Raw genomic sequence first — 18,016 nt, 5'->3', positions numbered from 1 at the left:
ATTCACCCCAGTCCATCACCGTTTTTGTGCAAAGTCCTGGATAAAGAAGCATCATGTTCAGTTTTTGATGTCTGGCGTGATTCAGCACTCCATCGCCCCCATTTTGTGGACACCAAACATTACTCAATTGATCTTGTCAGTTATCTGGAGATTTCGACTCTATTTAATTCATCTTGACACACACTTAAAGAGCTTCTGTAGTGGAAAAATTACTTGCTGGATGAGAAATATGTACTGTCTCTCACAATAAATTCAGGAGAGGAGGTGAGATTTGGTTGCTACTAGGGTTTTTTCCTAGCCCAAAGTCAGGCGGAGGTGGTACCTCATAGTTTTAAAACCATTTGCGCATATGGTTTGTCGGTAATATATATATATATAATATATACATATAATATGTATATACAGAATATCGGCCAATATATCAATGTCAGATTTTTTTTACTCCCTAATATCAGTCTTGACATCGGCCCCAAACATCCAGTATTGGTCAGGCTCTAATTTTATAGGCTGATATTGATCCTCAACCTGCCACCCATTTTGTTCAATCTATGTTTCAGTTTTCTGTATTACTTTCCAAGGAGGGTTGAATCGAGGGCAACTGGACTTCTTGGCTGTAGATGTGTGTATTACTCTCTTTATCTACACACCATCTCCATGACTGAAGAGGATTTAATAGGTACAATCAATAGAAGGTCATGGCTTTCATTTGGTTTCAATTGATACATCTATTTTTTTGTGAGGAAAGACGTTTCCAATATCTTGTGCAGGCAGTGAGGCCTTTTTGTAAGATTTTTCACTCTGTATGAAAATGGAGAACTATGCCGCTAGACACTTTTTTTCCCCTCATCTCATCTTTCAGTACTTGACTTCACAAAGTCTATCCGATTCATTACTGGATTTTCTGAAAGCTCATCTCTCCCTGAAATGACTTGGTAATTGTTTTTAGCATTGCTCTGATTCAAAGACAAAACAACAGATCATCCTCACCGTTTTGATGGACTGCTGATTATTTTTTCTCCCCCAAATCTCATTACGAAATAATAATTATATTCATTAGAAAATGTGCAAATGAGTCGTGTTTCTTCATAGGCCAGTTTTTGTGTTATTGTTTTGGTGCAGATGATTAAAGGGAAATATTACATGAATATTTCATTAAGTAAATCAGGACCTTGAGAAAAATGTTTTTTGAACTTTTTGACTGGAGAAATTAAATAACACTGGGGGGAAATTTTATGGCATTGCATTATCACCACATTATAACAGAAGGAAAGCAGTTACTCTGCTGACACGTATTGGATGGCTGTGGCAAGCTTCAGCCCATTAATGACTCAACACACTGTAATAGGTGAAAGCATAAACAGATTTTTAGATCCAACCCATCATCATCCAGACCTGACAATATAATGGAATCCAGTACAATACCTCGCAATTTTTGCCGAGAATATGACAGATTTGTTGTTTCATGTCATGTTGTTTGTGGTGTAGTTGTGATGAATTGAATACTGTTGTCGTCTGCTCCTGTTACTTTTGTTCCCCACCACAGGGAGGGTGTTCAAAGGTAGCTCTTAACATTTTATCACAACAGGAAAAGCAGGATTGCTTTCTGCTGCTATAAATGAATAATTTTTTTCTGTTGTTTTTCAACAAAGTGGGGCGATTACTCACTGTGACAGTGAAGGCTTGATGTTAATATTGGACAGATATCTTTGTAAGATGACGCTACACGCACTGTTCTGGGGAGAAAGCATAAAGTGGTAGCCATCTTCTTTGCAAACGACAGCTACAAAGTGACAAAAATGTTTTAGCTGTTTTATGACCTGAAGACATCATGTAGCAGCATCCTCCATCCACCATATAATCTAAAGACGGAGAAGTGTATCTGGTTCAGTGAGTACAACATTTCATCTGACCTGTTTCCACTTCAGCTGAATCAGCTATAATCTGCCCTCTCACCGCTTCTGGATGTATACCACACCAGGCCACCTCTATCTCAAGGGTCTTGCTTTACTTTTTTGGTGCCTCCTAGGATTCACTCTCCCCCACCTCCCTCCCTCCCTGCCTGCCTTTCTTCTCTCCAGTACTGTACTCTGTCCTCTCAGTGCATAAAAGGAGCTTAATGTAACCTCAGGGTGTGGAGCATCAAGAGCCACTCTTGGCTCCTGTGAGAGCTTCCCACCATGATGCCAGATTACAGATAACATGTCAGCAGGGAACACATAGCCACAGTGTACGGCACAAAATGTCAGGACCACTGTATGAAACTGACCTGTTAGTCTGTTGATCTAGTGCTTAATATAGCTGTGAGCAGCAAACTATAGGCCTTTTTCACATGGTAGGAAAAGCACGGGTGTTACTAATAACATTGAAGGGGACCTATTATGCTCATTTCCACCTCTATATTTTTATTCTGAGACTCCACTAGAGTTGCTTAGCATGATTCACAGTTCAGAAGACTCCTTAGTTATCCTATACTGGCCCTTTATACAGCGTCTCAGTTCAGCCTCTGTCTCTAACAGGCAGTCTTAGCTCCTGTCTCTTTAAGGCCCCCCTCCTGATGAGCCCACTCTGTTCTGACTGGCCATCTTACCAGAAGCCTGCCGAGGGGCAGTAATTTGAAAGTTTTTAAATTACTAAATAATGTGTGACTTTTATTGTGAAGAATTTACAGGAAATGAAACATATTCCAGCTCTATATTTTTATTCTGGGATCAGTGGATCAGTTAGAAATAATGCAGGGAGGAATAGTACAAGCAGAAACAGTCACAGTGAGATGTTTGATGAAGAGCTGCAGACGACCAGCACACCTCCAACAGGTAAACCACTTATTTTACTTTGCCCTGCTGTGTAATAGAAAAACACTTACAGCGTGGCAGCTTGACTTGAGTTATTTCTTGGCGTGACTACCCCCAAAACAATGAAAAAATGCCATAATGTTAGCGGAGCAGAGCAGTGAACTGTATAAAGATGACTGTATAAAGAAATCTGTCACGAGCTGATGTCAGCTCAGGCTGAAAGTAGAAAAAACTGTTGGAAACTGAGCGTTCAGAGCAGTCTGAAGCCATTGCTCTTTGCTCACGGGGCTTACTTCTATGTATGTTTACCTAATTATTTGACACTTTGGCCATATTTAATATGAACATCTGACATTGTAACATTAAATATATGACTAAAAATAAGGAATAGCGTAATAGGTTGATGGCTCTGTTCTATTCAAGGGGCCCAGTAAGCCATGACAGAGTGACAGTGAGCCAGCATGAACAACACTAGGACCCTGAAACTGAAGCAGCTAAATGTATTCCAGCCAGCCATCATTTATTTTACCATTTACACATGTGCTTTTTCTACTGTGACTAGTCTCCGGGGAAAAATCCTATTGGAGTATTATCTCATGAAGAACCCAGTCTCACCAGAACATGGCACAGGGATATTCATTTGTGTGTCCTATAAATAGGTGAAGTAGTGACTACTTGCATGTCATGCAGTGGCCACCATTTGTTGTAGCTGGTTTTATTTCTCGCAAAATTGATACAAAGACAAAAGATTTGCTGGTGTTGCCTCTCATTCGGGTAGGAGAGGGAAGGTCAGAAAAGGTTGTGCGACACAGCTTATATAACAGCTTTCTCAATTTTGGATTCTCCGCTTCTCTCCATTCCCTCAAAGGTCAGCGCTGTCAAGGCGGTTTGCAATGGTAAGTATTTGGCCATGGGAATCTGCCCAATAATCTGAGTCAAGAGCAATCAATGACAGCCCACTGAAAGTTTCTGATCTTAGAGAAAATTCCTGCAAACATGTCATTAATTCGAGGTTCCATATCAATATACAGTGCTGCTAAATGTCAATAATCCTGGTTTTCTTGCAGTGGGCTGAACAGCATAGATTAATGTGTCAAGGTTAACCAAAGTTGAAATCTACACGAAAGCTCAGTGGAAATTTACTTTGTGTGAAATCAATAAGTGAATTGATTTCAGTCTGAAATATTACTTTTATACTGTAAATATTGGTGTGACCAAGATTTATAAATGTATATTTAGCACAGAAGTTTTTTAGAAATAAAATAATGTGTTATTCATTGACAGAATGTCTGTGTTATATATACATGTATGTTGCTGGTAGATTACTTTTTTAAAGAGTTGTATATTGGTTGATGATGCACCTTTCACATCAAGTGGCTATACACTGTATTTCTGTTATGTCCTATGTTGTAATTATATTTGCTGTGTCTTTTAACTGTTTACAGTATATGAAATGTCCTTAAATTCTTTCATCTTTACATAAAAAGTAAATGGTATCGTCATACAGATGGTCACAGCAGTTTTAAACCATTTGACCTTCATTCTTCTTTCCGCAGATTAGGTCGCTGCTGTAGCCCTGGAGAGCCATTACAGCAAACATTTAGCTAATCACCACCTCTACACACAGAAGAGTAATATATTGGACAGTATTGAACCATAAACATCGATATTAAATCCACTCAAACTGAAAAGAAGAGACACTTAACTGGCCAGCACTAAAGAATATGGAAATTAAGTGTTCATTATAATAGGTTACAGTTTGAAAATCGCCGTTTTTATTGCAGCTGTAGGGCAATCTATTCTCCCTACTCATTGACCTCAGCCTGTTACACGCAGAACACAATGTCAGTTTGATGATGTAATAACAGAGAGAAACCAGGGTGGCCATGTGCAATATATGATCATTATCCCATTCTCTCCTTGCCTCTTTCTTTTTTTAAATTCTCTCCCTTGTTTCTTTATAAGTGTGAAAGAAAGGCTGGTAATAAAATGTGACGAGATGATAATATTGGTAGTATAATAGGACAGGAGTGCAGTAGTGTGTCAAACTGCATTTTTAATCGCTGCAGTTTGGAATAGAGCAGTCTGATCCCATAAAACTGTAAAAGGAAAAACATTAAAAAAAAAATAATGGGGGCTAGATTAATTGCAGTGATATTATACAATGGAAATTAGAGATGACTGAGTGTTAAACACAATTTTTTTTACAACAATTGCTTTGCCCCTGTCACCCTAAGTGTCTTTTGGTTGTAACCTAGATTGTATCTGTTTTCCATTGACATATTACAGCAGACTTAGTTTCCCTGCACTCCCGGATCTCTACTTCCTACTCCTTATCAGCGAAGACTTGAGGATTGTTATTTTTTTTTCTTAAAATTTTCTCTGGGTTCAGGAAAAGTGCACATGCGATGCTTCTGGTGGAGGTTAAGCAGAGAAGGAAGCTCTTTCCAAATGGGTGCTTGTTGTAATCTGATAGTGAAGGCGGTTCCAATCTCTCAGGTCGGTGTGGGGCCTTATCGCCTGTCAGGGTTCAAACGAGCCTCGTATCTGCTACCTTGGAGATAGAGAGCAAAGCCGAATATCTCAGAAAGTTGCGACATGTGGCATTTGCAACAGAGGGGGGAGGGGAGTAGTGACAGTGTCCACCACTCTCGACAATGCCAATCATCCACATCCATACAACCAGCTGACAAGGAGGTCATTGTACTTATCAAGATTCAAACCTTTAACCTGCAAAGCTGCAGGTGGGAACAAACTGTATTTCACATAAAGAAAATCTAGTGAGGGTGGTGGGATAAGTCATAAAAGTCAACTTTTACTATGTAATAGTTTCACATTTCCTCCGATCCATATTCCTCATATATGTTTAGACTTTATTTACGTCACATTGCAATTCAGTATCTCCATATTGTAATTTCACCATTTTTATTTCTGTCTACTCTGTACAAACGACATCTATCGCATAGTTTTCTACCCTGGAAGAGGCATCCCTCTTCTGTTGCTCTACCTGAGGTTTCTTCCTTTTTTCCCTTTAAGGTATTACATTTTATTATATACCTTAAAGGTATGCTATTTGATTTGATTTGATTTGATTTATTGAACAGAACAGTGTGCAGTATTAAGCATAAATAATGCACTGCACCAGAGTTAGCTTGAAGCTAATTTGCATCTGTAGTCCATTACAATCAAAACATACAACAGCACAACAACAAACAGTACAAAGCAAAAAAAACAAACAAACAAAAAAACCCCCACAAAGAATACACCATATAAAATACAAAGCTACACACAACAGCACATCACATACACCCACAATGTCAATTAAAAATTAATAATGTAAACTAGGCTCAGCGGCCACACAGCTGATTCATCTTTAGTTGATTTTTTAATTTGGCCTTGAATGTATTGATAATTTAAAGGTGTGGAGTCTCTCACAAGAATGCATTGTGTTCATCCCGGAGGCCTAGCAAATAAGTTTATTTCTTTTCTTCTAAAACATTGGCAAAGTCTTTCTTTTTTTAAAAACTGAAATCTGCATTGTTTACCTTCATGTTTGCCAGGTTTTCCTGCATTTTGACAGCCCATTGCTACTGTTCTTGGCACATCACCACCACCTACTGATTGTTGGAATTGGCATGAATGTGTATTGAGTTTCCCACATGCTAACACTGCACCATAGCACTATTAGTGGTCAAAAACTCCTAAAGGTATCTTTAAAACCTAATCAGATTAGCCTCTCCTGTGGCTGTATGCTTTTGAAATCTGCTCTATGTTACTTTTTCTCTCTATATCTTGGAGTTGCTTGAATGTACATGGTCACTCGATCGCATCTAGACTCCATAGAAATCCAGTAGTAATATGAGCAACTTTCATATCAGTGTGGGCGTAATGACTTCCAAATCTGGTTTTGAAGCTCTGACACCAGTGTGATTAAAAACCTGATCTTTCTTCAGTGATTAAATGAGTGAGTGCTGGTGTAATTGGAAGATAAAAGTTAGGTTCAGGCAGAGGCTGTAACCGTGTCGAGATTTAGTTTGACTCTCTGGAATCAGAAGTACAATTTGATGTGTTTTTTTTTTTTTTTTCTTCTCCGCAGGTCTAGACAACATCCAGAGGATTTCTGCTCAGGGCCGTTATGAGCTGAGGATTGACATGAAGGACGGACAGGAGTCGGTTTATGCCAATTATGATAAATTCTCTATTGGAGATGCTAGAAACCTCTACAAGCTCAGGATAGGGGAGTACAATGGCACCGCTGGTATGTGTCTGGATACATTAGAAAGGTTGTCAATCCATACATTAGTTAACACATTGAATTATTTTGCTCTTTCATCAACTGCAGCCACTGAGGACACCAACATTGAAAGCTTTTTTGCTATATGAATCTTTTTTTATGTCATAATACCACATTATATACTGTAATGAGGCTAAATGTGTGCTTTCCCCAATCTTCAAGTGAAAATGCCTTCCCATTTCTCCTCTGCCATCTGCCATTTTTCCTCCTGCCTCCTTTCCCCTACATCTTTTCTTCTCCCTGATGTCTGAAATCCACCTCAGCACTACTCCAAGTTTCCACTTTTGTCTTCTCTCTCATGCATCTCTACGTCTGTCAACATGACCATATGCCAGAATTACCTGTCATCCCCTCATGTTTATAATTATAATTCTCTCTGCCTAAATAAATTTAGAGAGCCTGCAGCAGGACTTCTTTCCTCTCCCTCCCTTTTATTTCTCGCCATCTCCCCTCCTGCCTGCCTGGTTGTTTACGTCCTCTCATCACGCCGTTATTTACTGCAGCCATATGCCAGTGTTGCCCGATATCCGCTGATGTTTCATATTTTCTCTGTCCTCTGATCCCAGGTGACTCACTGAGCTACCACCAGGGCCGGCCCTTCTCTACAAAAGACAGAGACAATGACATCGCTGTCACTAACTGTGCCTTGTCCTACAAAGGAGCCTGGTGGTACAAGAACTGCCACCGGGCCAACCTCAATGGCAAATACGGCGAGTCCAGACACAGTCAGGTCAGTCATTCAAGCAAAAAAAGTACTGAGGAGTGAGGAATGAATATCATATATTGTCATATAGTGTCCCTCTTTTTCAGCACTTTTCAGTGGAGCTATTACTTTGTTTGAAAGTAGTTCCAATGAAAACAGCAATTTCTATGGATTATCCATTATAATGGAGACACTGTTTCTGTAAAGACAAGTTGCTGTTGAATTTTTTTGAATTTTGTTTTGGGCTGCAGCAGAAATACAACCAAAGCTATGTGCATGGTGAGATAGGACCAGAGGTAAATGACAAAATGTTTTTCTGTAGTTTGGGTGAATTGAATCATTTGAAAAGGGTGACATTTTGGCACATTATTTTGGCATTTACAAAATCAGCCTAATTATGGCAACATGATTAAAGGTTAAAATTTCTAATTTTGAGGGCTAATAATTTGTAAATTAACTAATATGAAGCTTGTTACATCCATCTTCTTTCTTATCACACTGATTGGCCTGATGGAGGAGCTGTAATGAAAGGTCAAACATTCAAGGACTATAACTGCTACACCACTTGTCCAATTTTAATGTATCATCTGTGGGAAATGACACAGTTTCAGAAGCATTTAGTTTAACCAAATAATCACCAATAAGGGCAAATTATTTAAATATTTTGAAGACCAGAGTATATCCAAGACATTAAACAAGCATACACGTATAAAATAATAAAACCTGGTAGCTAGTTCTCACATTGAAATGGATTTGGGTATTTTTTTCAGTATGTGTGTAGGCAGTGAGTGTTGAGGGCTCGTTTGTGATGTAGCTCCCTCTCAGCTTGTAGCCTAAATGGCTTGAGAAATAGAATGAGGTGTTGTGTGGAGCTGTGATTAGGCTGAACTACAAAGGCTCTAGAGCATCACTGCTTCTCTCGCTGTGCTCTGTACCTTTCTCTCCATCTTTTGATGACATAAAACGAGACCAGGTGGGAGCAGAGATGGACAGGCATAAAGACACGCAGAGAGAAATTGCCTCTCAGCGTAAAGCTGCAAATGGGAGAGTTCTGGTGGTGACAGGGATTAACAGGGCTAGAGTGAGACTGTAATTGCACTAAGTTCATAATTGTGCTCTTAAGTCAGGGTTTTCTGCCCTCCTGCTTTGAATACCTTCACCAATTGAAATTTAAAAAACACTTCACTGAAAATATGTTTCCATCTTCAGTTTGTACTTTAATCTGTCTTCAGCGCCGTGTTGTATTTTATTTTTTCTGTCATTTTGACAATGACAGAAAATGATAAAACCAGCCTACAAACCCTTCATAACTGCTTAGAAGACATTAAAAGTTGGATGTCTGACAACTTTCTCCGGCTCAATCACACCAAATCTGAGGTCATCCTCTTGGTGCCCCCCTCCCCCATGATAGGGCTCAGATTGATAATGACCTCCTCGGTCCACTGGCTTCCAATTTAAAACTCTCTGCCAGAAATCTTGGTGTAATATTCGACTCTGACCTCAAACTACACCTCCACGTTAAAAAGGTTGTCCAATCCTGTTTTTATCAATTACGGAATATCACCAATCAAATTGTTTGTGTCTTTCACCGATCTCATCACGTCTCAACTATTGCAATTCCCTGTACACAAGTCTCTCCCAAAAGTTTCTCCATTGCCTCCAACTCCTACAAAATTCTGCAGCTCGGCTCTTAACTGGTTCCAAAAACCATGACCATGCTACACCTATTCTAGCTTCTTTACATTGGCTACCTGTTTCTTTTAGAATCAATTTTAAAATAGTTTCTGGTTTGGCATCTCCTAATATTTCCGACCTAATCTTATCTTATCTTATGACCAAACGTGCTGCCTGAGATCCTCAGGCAAAACTCTGTTATTGGTTCCAAAGTCATGGCTAATAACTAAAGGTGACTGTGCATTTGCTGTTAGAGCCCACAGACTTCAGAACGCTCTGCCTGAGGAGATCAGGTGCGCTAAGTTGATGCCACAATTTAAATCACTCCTCAAAACACACTTGTATAAAACTGCTTTTAATTCTTGATTCTGATGCTTTTAGTTCTGTTTTCTGTTCTATTTTGTCTTGTTTGCTTTATTATTATTATTATTGTTTTCTTAAATGGCCTTGCCTTGCCTAAAAAACGCTATTGATTCAAGCAGCTTCTGAAATCACTCTTTCACTCCTACAGGGTATTAACTGGTACCACTGGAAAGGCCATGAGTTCTCTATTCCGTATGTGGAGATGAAGATGAGGCCGTTCAATTACCGTAGCATCAGCAGCAAGAGGAGGCGGTCTGCCCCTGTATAAACAAACCGCCTCCGCCAAGTCCAGAGTCATAGATAAGTGGAGTTCGGACAATTTTTTGGTGATGATTTTCTGCTATCTGCGTGCCTCGCTAACAGTGCAAGGCTGCGAGGAAGATGGAGGTTATGGCAAAAAGCTACTAATATTTTATTAATATTCATTTGTAACAATTCAACACATTATTAGTATACTACCAACATTGAGAAGCTGTTATAACCATGGATATGATCCTAAAAGCATAGCAGCAAAGCTAAAACAACGTCCGAACTCTGTTTTTCTCTGCTTCTGCCCACCCAGCTTTAGCTGTCTTTCCCTACTGTACTTCAACCCAGATGATAGAAGACACTGTATGTAATTTATTAAATACTTTGAATGACAATGGTTCTATTTGCTGTAAAAAAAAATAAAAAAAATAAGGAAAGGCAAACCAAGAAGCTTTTTTTTCTCCTTTAAGTCTGTGATTTGCCTTTCCCCGGGTTGCGAGGAAATCTGCTCAGAAATGCCCTCAAGAGTACGAGAGCTAGCGCTGTTTTAACCGTTACAAAACAATAACACTTTTAACAAAAAATATACTGTATATGCCCTTAAAACCCTTAACTGTAAGATATATATATTTTTATAACTGATATTGTGACAAAAGTCCATCTATTTAATATGATTTGATGCCTTGGTTTTTGAGCCTATATTACATTAATGTAAACATAAAAATGTGATGACAAATACTGAACTCAAAACAGACACACAAGAGATAAAATGAACATCGAAATCAGAAGAGAACATTCACAAAGCAGTGCACTAGCAACAGCTTCATTACCATCTGTTCTATTTATTTTTATTTTATATTTCTCTCTGTCTGTGTTACACTTTAATTACAATATCTCTGTTAATTAGTAAAGCAGAATGAAAATAATCATCTCTATTAAACTTGATTGTTATTGGTAGCAACACTGAGACAGTATTTGCACTACGAGTGGGAACACAGCAAAGCTATTGTTGTTCATTTAATTCAATCGACTTCTGTAGCTGTTTGTGGGCATTTTTTTTTTTATTTCCTGGACTTCATTTTCAAGCCAATAACTGTTTTAGCCCTTTTGTAGATTCTGTGATTGCTTGCAGAGATGGTGCTGATAGATGTAACATTTAACCAAAGATCTGCATAATAAAGACTCGGCCTGCTGTTTGGAAAGATGCCAGTCACTTCTGTCACCAAAGTCACTGATGCAGCTTTTTTCCTGTATTAATAGATTCTCACTTTTCAGGGACTTTTATGGTAATCATGTCCCCAGGCGTTATTTTATGCAATGTGAACACTAAATTCTATGCAAAAAGGAAGTCAGAGTGGGCATAGTGCAGATTTCAGCCTGTCCATTCCTCCAAAACCACCTCAAATGAACATAACAAAGAAAGCAGAACAGTGGGTGAAGTGAAACAAAGTCTGTCTTCTGTGCCCTTCTTTTACTCACTTCACTATTTAAGCTCCCCAACGAAACAACAAAATCAGCAAACATGGCAGAGAATGTATTCTTTTAGTGGGGCAGGCATAATCTGCAGCATGTCCACCAAGCATTTTGTGTTCACACTGTCGCACTAAGCGTTCAGCACCAGTTAGTTGGCTGCTGTTTTTCTGGAAACGGTTTTGTTTTAGTTTCCTGCCTCCTCTTTAGGAAGAAAATGATCTCTGTGGAGTTTGAAGGAAAAGCACACAGAACTGGCTAAATCTCCAACTTGGCCTCATGCTATCAATAAAAACACAATTTATTGTTCAACACAATCGTCAGATCTGGATGTTACCATCGCTGCAAGCAACATTTGGTCTCAAAAATATGAAATATTTCAAAAATACAGATGTTTTTTCCCTTTGAAACAGCTGGAAATGTCATTCTTCTGTATTACTGTTTTTTCATTGAAGTGAACCAGCAAATCGGGCTTGTATCATATGACTGTATATTTTTCGTTTGTGTTTGTGTTCCTTTTTTAGACTTGGAAACAATAGCAATTCTCCCCTCTATAAACTACTACTAATATACTCATGTAGATATAGAGTTAAAGATAATGTGTCTTTTTGATGTGTTCCCCCTTTAGATGCGAACTCATTCAGAAAGCCCTCTGGAACATTTCCACTCTAACCTCTGTATTTTTAACCGGTGTTGTGTTAAAGGACAGATGGAGCCTACTGCATGCTGACTAAATTGCAATCATAGTAAATAACAGATGTCATAAGAATATGTTTTTCATTTAATTTGTGAAGAGTTTGTTTGCTGATCTGGGTAAAAGTCACTTCTGAAATGGTTTATGGGGTAGAGGATGTAGATAACTTTGATTATCAGGCGTCTAAGCTGTCGTGGAAACAGTAAAATAGCCCTGAAAGGCTAAATAAAAAATTTAAATATACATAATAAAACTGTTTCAAAAGCTGACCTTTCCCAGATCTGATTTATGTTTAAGTGTCAAAGTCACTGTTTCAGCGCCTCTCATCTCCCACAGTGATTTACAGTAGAGTAGGCAATCCTGTATGAACTTATTTCATTAACTTGGGTGAAGTTTGCCTCAGAGCATTTTTTTGTACTAAGGAACAAAGGTCATGAAGCTTTGTAGAGAAGGAACAGAATGTTATTTGTATTTTGAAGGATTTATCTCACGGCAAACTATAAGGTGCTCTTAAATCTGCTCTTAAAGTTTACTTTACATATTTTCAATCACCTTTCATGAATTTTAGGCTTCTGCTGGCAACCAATAAAAAAAAACAAAAAACAATCGTTTAAATAAGTTGTCCTGCTGTAGCAAAGCCTCAATCCTGCCTTCTATTTTGGATTAATAATTAATTTAATATGATTTTTCCATTTGTATAAAAAGTTCATCTATTACTTGGGACCAACATTTTCATCCATTACACCAGTTAGTGTAATTAAAAACTTGTCACTAATGTCACTCCTCATTCAGAGCTTTCAGGTAAACAAATAATTTAGAAATGAGCAAATACAACTATAACCCCTCTTGGAAACAATGAAATTACCGAGATGCTGAATTATTTTCTTACCTAATGTGACAGTTTCATTCCCCGTAGCATCAAGAAAGACCAAGTCGTTTGTTTTGCTTATTACAAACTAATCAAGTCTTTTTTTGAGAGGAGGAGGATATATGTTATATTGGCATTCTGTTATTATGTTTTCCATCATGTAAAGCATATATAGTACACTGTTTCATCCCGTCAATCTGCTGAATGACATCATGTTTGAGAAGAGCATCTCCTCCATTATTTCAACCTAAAACTGAGTCTCAGTCACAGGAAAACACTCACACTATCGCTTTTTGTTTCTACTGAGCTTCTTGCTGTAGAGGAAAGCTCCTGTTCCCCTTATTTATTTCAGTATTTATTTTCAGATGACTCTTTGTCTGATGCGCACTGTAAAAAGTTATAGTTAAAAATGACACAATGTCCTCTATGGTGTCAAAAAGAAAATGTTTTATTTCATGGGTTTACTTTTACAAGTTAACTAAATGATATAACCACCATGTTTAATAAAAATAAATAAAGTTAAAGTATCAAGAACAATTTTGATAAAAAATAATGTTTATTGTTATTATTATTATTATTATTATTATTATTATTATTATTATTATTATTATTATTATTATTATTATGTTTGGTGGTATTTCTTATTATAAGCCACAAACTGTAACTGTTCTGATTTGAAACTTTGCCATGAAAATGTAAATGTTGACAAAATGTGATCTCGACTGTTGAAAAGCTCCTATATGCTGAAACAAAGGATTTATTGTTGGATAACCTTGGATATTACTGTCAAATTCAGCTCTAGTTTGACTTAAACATGTACTATATAGTTCCTTTTTTAATACATTTTCTACATATTAATAAAATATTCAAATAGTCTGATTTGGTGTTTATGTGTTTACTCTTTTTGTTTTGTGTGTTTGTTGATGACATATTAATTCATACAGTATACATCATATATAGTGAACTGTTTACGCTAATCTCTAATGTCCATGTAAAGCATCTTTTCATGAACAAAACCTCAGTCGAATTTGTTCATTTTTGGAGTCAAGATGAACTCTGGTTACTTTAACTACCACCCTTTTCACTCCTATGAAATAATGAAGTACCAAGAGCTGACTTGAGTTCATGTCATAAACTTTTCAAAGTATCTTCACCTCTAATTGGAGGCTATTAAAAAGTGAGGTAAGGCCAGCAGCAGTTACAAGAAAACAGTGAAAGGTGCACTCATAAAGGTCTGCCAGTGTGGTTTGCCTCTAATTTATACTCACACACAGACAGAGTGGACTTACATGGACGTGAAACCACATCTGAAGTCTTGTAGTACAACATGTAAGCTAAACATTCACTCTAAATTAAAATTTAAACCATCTTCAAAGAGGTGATATTGGGCAAGAGCCTAATTTTAAGTTTGTTAGTCTTTACCAATTCCAAAAGAGCAGAATTTGATTTTCATGAAGGTAACATTATTAAAGATGAAAAACAGAATGCAAAAAATGTGCACAACTACACACACACACACACACACACACACACACACAAATGCATGCATGCATTATACTGTAACAGCCACAGATTTTATCACAATAACAGATACTCAAAACCCCTCAATTCAGCAGTTTTAAGATTCATTGTGTAATTACTGCATGTTCTAATTATCCATTAATTATCCATTCAAGTGTCTGGTCAGCAAAAAACTAACTTGGTAAATAATGAGCCTGTGTGAGGTTTATGAATACGTTAGACTTAGACACAAATAAATGAGCAACACAGCATTAAAGGTCAGAGAGATGAGCTCATGTTTAGTCTTTATCAGAACAAAACACTTCACATGCGCTGCTGGGTTGTGCAAAACGCTCACAGCTGGGCGAGGTTTTCTGACAGTCATGATGTAGTTCTTCTGTGGAATGAAAAAGGAAATGAGATAATGTTAGGTTATTTTTGATTACTCATTAATGTAGATGTTGTTGAGCAGAAACTTTGCAGCCCCAAAACCTCTATTACAGCAGCTTACCCCTGCTTTACCCTGTCACAGGGTCACTTTTGTCACTTTTCCTGCAATACTATATCATTTGTTAATTATTTATTCAACATTTAGCAAGCCACAAGAGCAAACTGTGCCTAACTCATCCTCTAAGCAATGACAGACTTTTATTGCTTGTGCATAAAGAATTGTTGCTCAAACTGATACTTTATTATTCATAATTGATACTTAACTGTAGTGTTGCAAGCCAAAAGCCCTGCCCTAAATCTCTCTCTTTTTTTTAACATCAATTATGTATTTGTTTTAACCCGAGCAGCTACAAGGTTGGAAATTAACAATTTAGATTATTTCTGTTGAAACAGTTTAGGTATTGTATGTGTCTCTGTGGTGTTTGGGCATTCAGTGTGCTGTATTGTTATCCCACCTTACAGCTGCTAGTAGTTATATCTCAGACTGCCACAAAACCACATAGTCAGATGAACCCGCCTACGCAGCAAAAAAGATGACTTGATCCTCCAAGTCCAAAAAAGACCTAATCTCATCTCAAAACAAATGAAGAGAAGTTGATTTGACCAGGGTTACATTATGTTTTATACCACAGACCACAAAAATACCACAAAAACATACTGTACCTTTTATACTTTGGTTTGAATTAATTATTTTACATTAGTTCACTCATTTATTTTGTGTAATTAAGCTACATGATGGTGGTATATTGCAATTTGTATTATTTTGGACTGTTGCAGAGTTTTATCTCCACTGCTTATTATTTAATTATCAGTTCTTGCAATGAAATAATAATATAATCATAGATGTGTAACATTTAAGTTGCCCAGGGACAGCTGTGAGTGGAACAGAGAGTCTGATGGAAACCCAAAGAGAGCAAAGGTGTGTTTTTTAAAAAATAGTATTCCAAGAGCACATCTGTTGTTTTGGAGAAAATCATGTAAATTGCACATTTTTGTTTGTGGTTGACTGTTCCAGCGTTCAAGCCTCTTTCTGGATTCCAGCTGTACAAGATATCAATGGCTGACTATACTAGGATGTCCATCCCTCATCAGTGTCCTGAATATGAGAAGATGATCTGTTGACTCCAGTGAAGTTAGTTAAATCCCAGGATTTTGTGGTGCATGCGAGTGAAGTCCACTAAGGCTCATTATGTCTCTCTGCAAAATCTGCAGAAATCACCTCAGCAAACGTGCTTGAAGGCTCTGATTTAAACGTGTATGCAGACTTTTACTGAGTTTGCAAAGCTAAAAAAAATTCACACGGTATTTGTGACCATGGTATATCCAAAAATATTACTTTGACCAGAACATTAAGTTGACCAAATATCAAATGGCTAAATAGGAGACTTCAAAACATTAAAAATGTTTCCCTCTCTGCATTAAAGAGATCAAATATACTTGACATATTTGAATGGATAAATGTACTGCAAGGTCAAGTGAACATAGGGCATCAGTTTCTGTCTTTGTGCCATCTTCTTCCTCTTCTCCTCTCTCTCCCATCCACCCACTAATGTCTCCACATCTCCACAGGATTCAGCACAGAGGCGGTGATGCGGGTGAAGCTGATGAAAAGCGGCGTTGTGAGCCGTCCCCAGTCTCCCATGCACTCCTAGAGTCTCTTTACATCTCACTGAACCCAGACAGTTAACAGGCCCTGGCAGGCATCTGAATAAGAGGGGAGGTGCAACCCAGATCTCCCAGTTAGACTCTCTCTGTGATAGCGCTGTAAACACCGGCGCTTAATTGGGCGACCGGTCGGTGAACAGCTTGATTTTCATTAGGCATTTATTGATGCTCCAAGCTCCATCCTGCACAGGGCCTCATAGATCACAGATACGAGGGAGGCATGAAGATTTGACGACCTCAGCTGAATTGAACATGAGGTAAGAACTGATGTGCTGGTTGAGCATCACAGTCCACTACTTACGCTGTGTTTTGTTTGTTCTAATGTGAGAAAAATGCCTGTTATCAGAGTGATCTATCTAACCATTCATTAAAGTTTTTAGCACTCTTAAACAGTAGCAATTAATGAATGAATGCATGCTTGTCAGCTGTGAAGCCTGAATACTGCTTAATGAGACCAATGCCCTTCACTTTTATATATTTTAGATTTAATTTTCCTATACATGTTTTTAGTTTCAGCAGCTTCTTAGGCTTTATTCATCCACAAACTGGACCCATAAAGCAGTCACTAAATGTAGCACACTCATGCATTTACCTCTTGAATGAGCCAGGTTGTAAATGTAGATATGAGTTGACATGGTTCAGACGGTGAGGTTATGCCTAGAAAAACAGACAGACTGACAGCTGGGCTCCAGGGAATGACTTACAGATACAGTAAAGTAGGTAAAGAGCAGTGTTGGGGGTAACACGTTACTGTAATCACATTACATTTGTCTGTAACGCAGTAATGTAACACGTTACTGTTTACATTGCAATCACTAATCAAACAATTATGTTGTTACTTGCGTTACATAAGTTCTTCAATTATCTGTGTAATGGGAAGATATAATGGAAAGCTGAGCTACTGACACAAGTGAAGTGCTCCTAAAGGACTGTCCATAACCTGTTGTTCTCCTTTCTTCTTTCCACAAAGTTAGGTTGTAAAAAATAGGCAGTAAATGGAAAGTGCAAAGCAAGAATCACCTTTGATGTTCTTCTCTACACGTTACACGCTGTGCTGCCTCTGTGTTATGGGTGTATAAATAAGTAGAGGTCTGTCTACATGTTGGCAATGCATTCAGTTTAGCTCAGTAGTCAGTGTAGCCATCTATGATCTGGGAGACTCAAGTTCAAGACTCGGTGTGGGGACCTCCTTTGTAAGATAGTTTATTCATAAACACTTATTTTAACACTTTAATATCCTAAAATTAAAAGTGTATTAAAAACAAAAACTGGATTTTTACGTTTATTTCCACTT

The 18,016-nt window shown here is 37.8% G+C and overlaps 1 protein-coding gene across 7 annotated transcripts in view; it reads left to right on the top strand.

Moving 5' to 3' along the window:
* The window catches only part of tnr (tenascin R (restrictin, janusin)), a 187,589-nt gene extending 173,958 nt beyond the window's left edge, over positions 1 to 13,631 (top strand). For all 7 annotated transcript variants that reach the window (XM_042429200.1, XM_042429202.1, XM_042429203.1 and 4 more), the window contains 3 exons: positions 6,889 to 7,050; positions 7,653 to 7,816; positions 9,975 to 13,631. In XM_042429200.1, the coding sequence (XP_042285134.1) occupies positions 6,889 to 7,050; positions 7,653 to 7,816; positions 9,975 to 10,094 (446 nt within the window). In that variant the 3' untranslated portion in view covers positions 10,095 to 13,631. The remainder of the gene's footprint in view (positions 1 to 6,888; positions 7,051 to 7,652; positions 7,817 to 9,974) is intronic.
* Positions 13,632 to 18,016: the final 4,385 nt, after the last annotated feature.

The sequence above is a fragment of the Thunnus maccoyii genome, chromosome 12 (assembly GCF_910596095.1).
Source record: "Thunnus maccoyii chromosome 12, fThuMac1.1, whole genome shotgun sequence".
NCBI classification, from domain to species: domain Eukaryota; kingdom Metazoa; phylum Chordata; class Actinopteri; order Scombriformes; family Scombridae; genus Thunnus; species Thunnus maccoyii.
The sequence above is the reverse complement of the archived record's forward strand: the minus strand, read 5'-3'. Positions and strand labels throughout refer to the sequence as shown.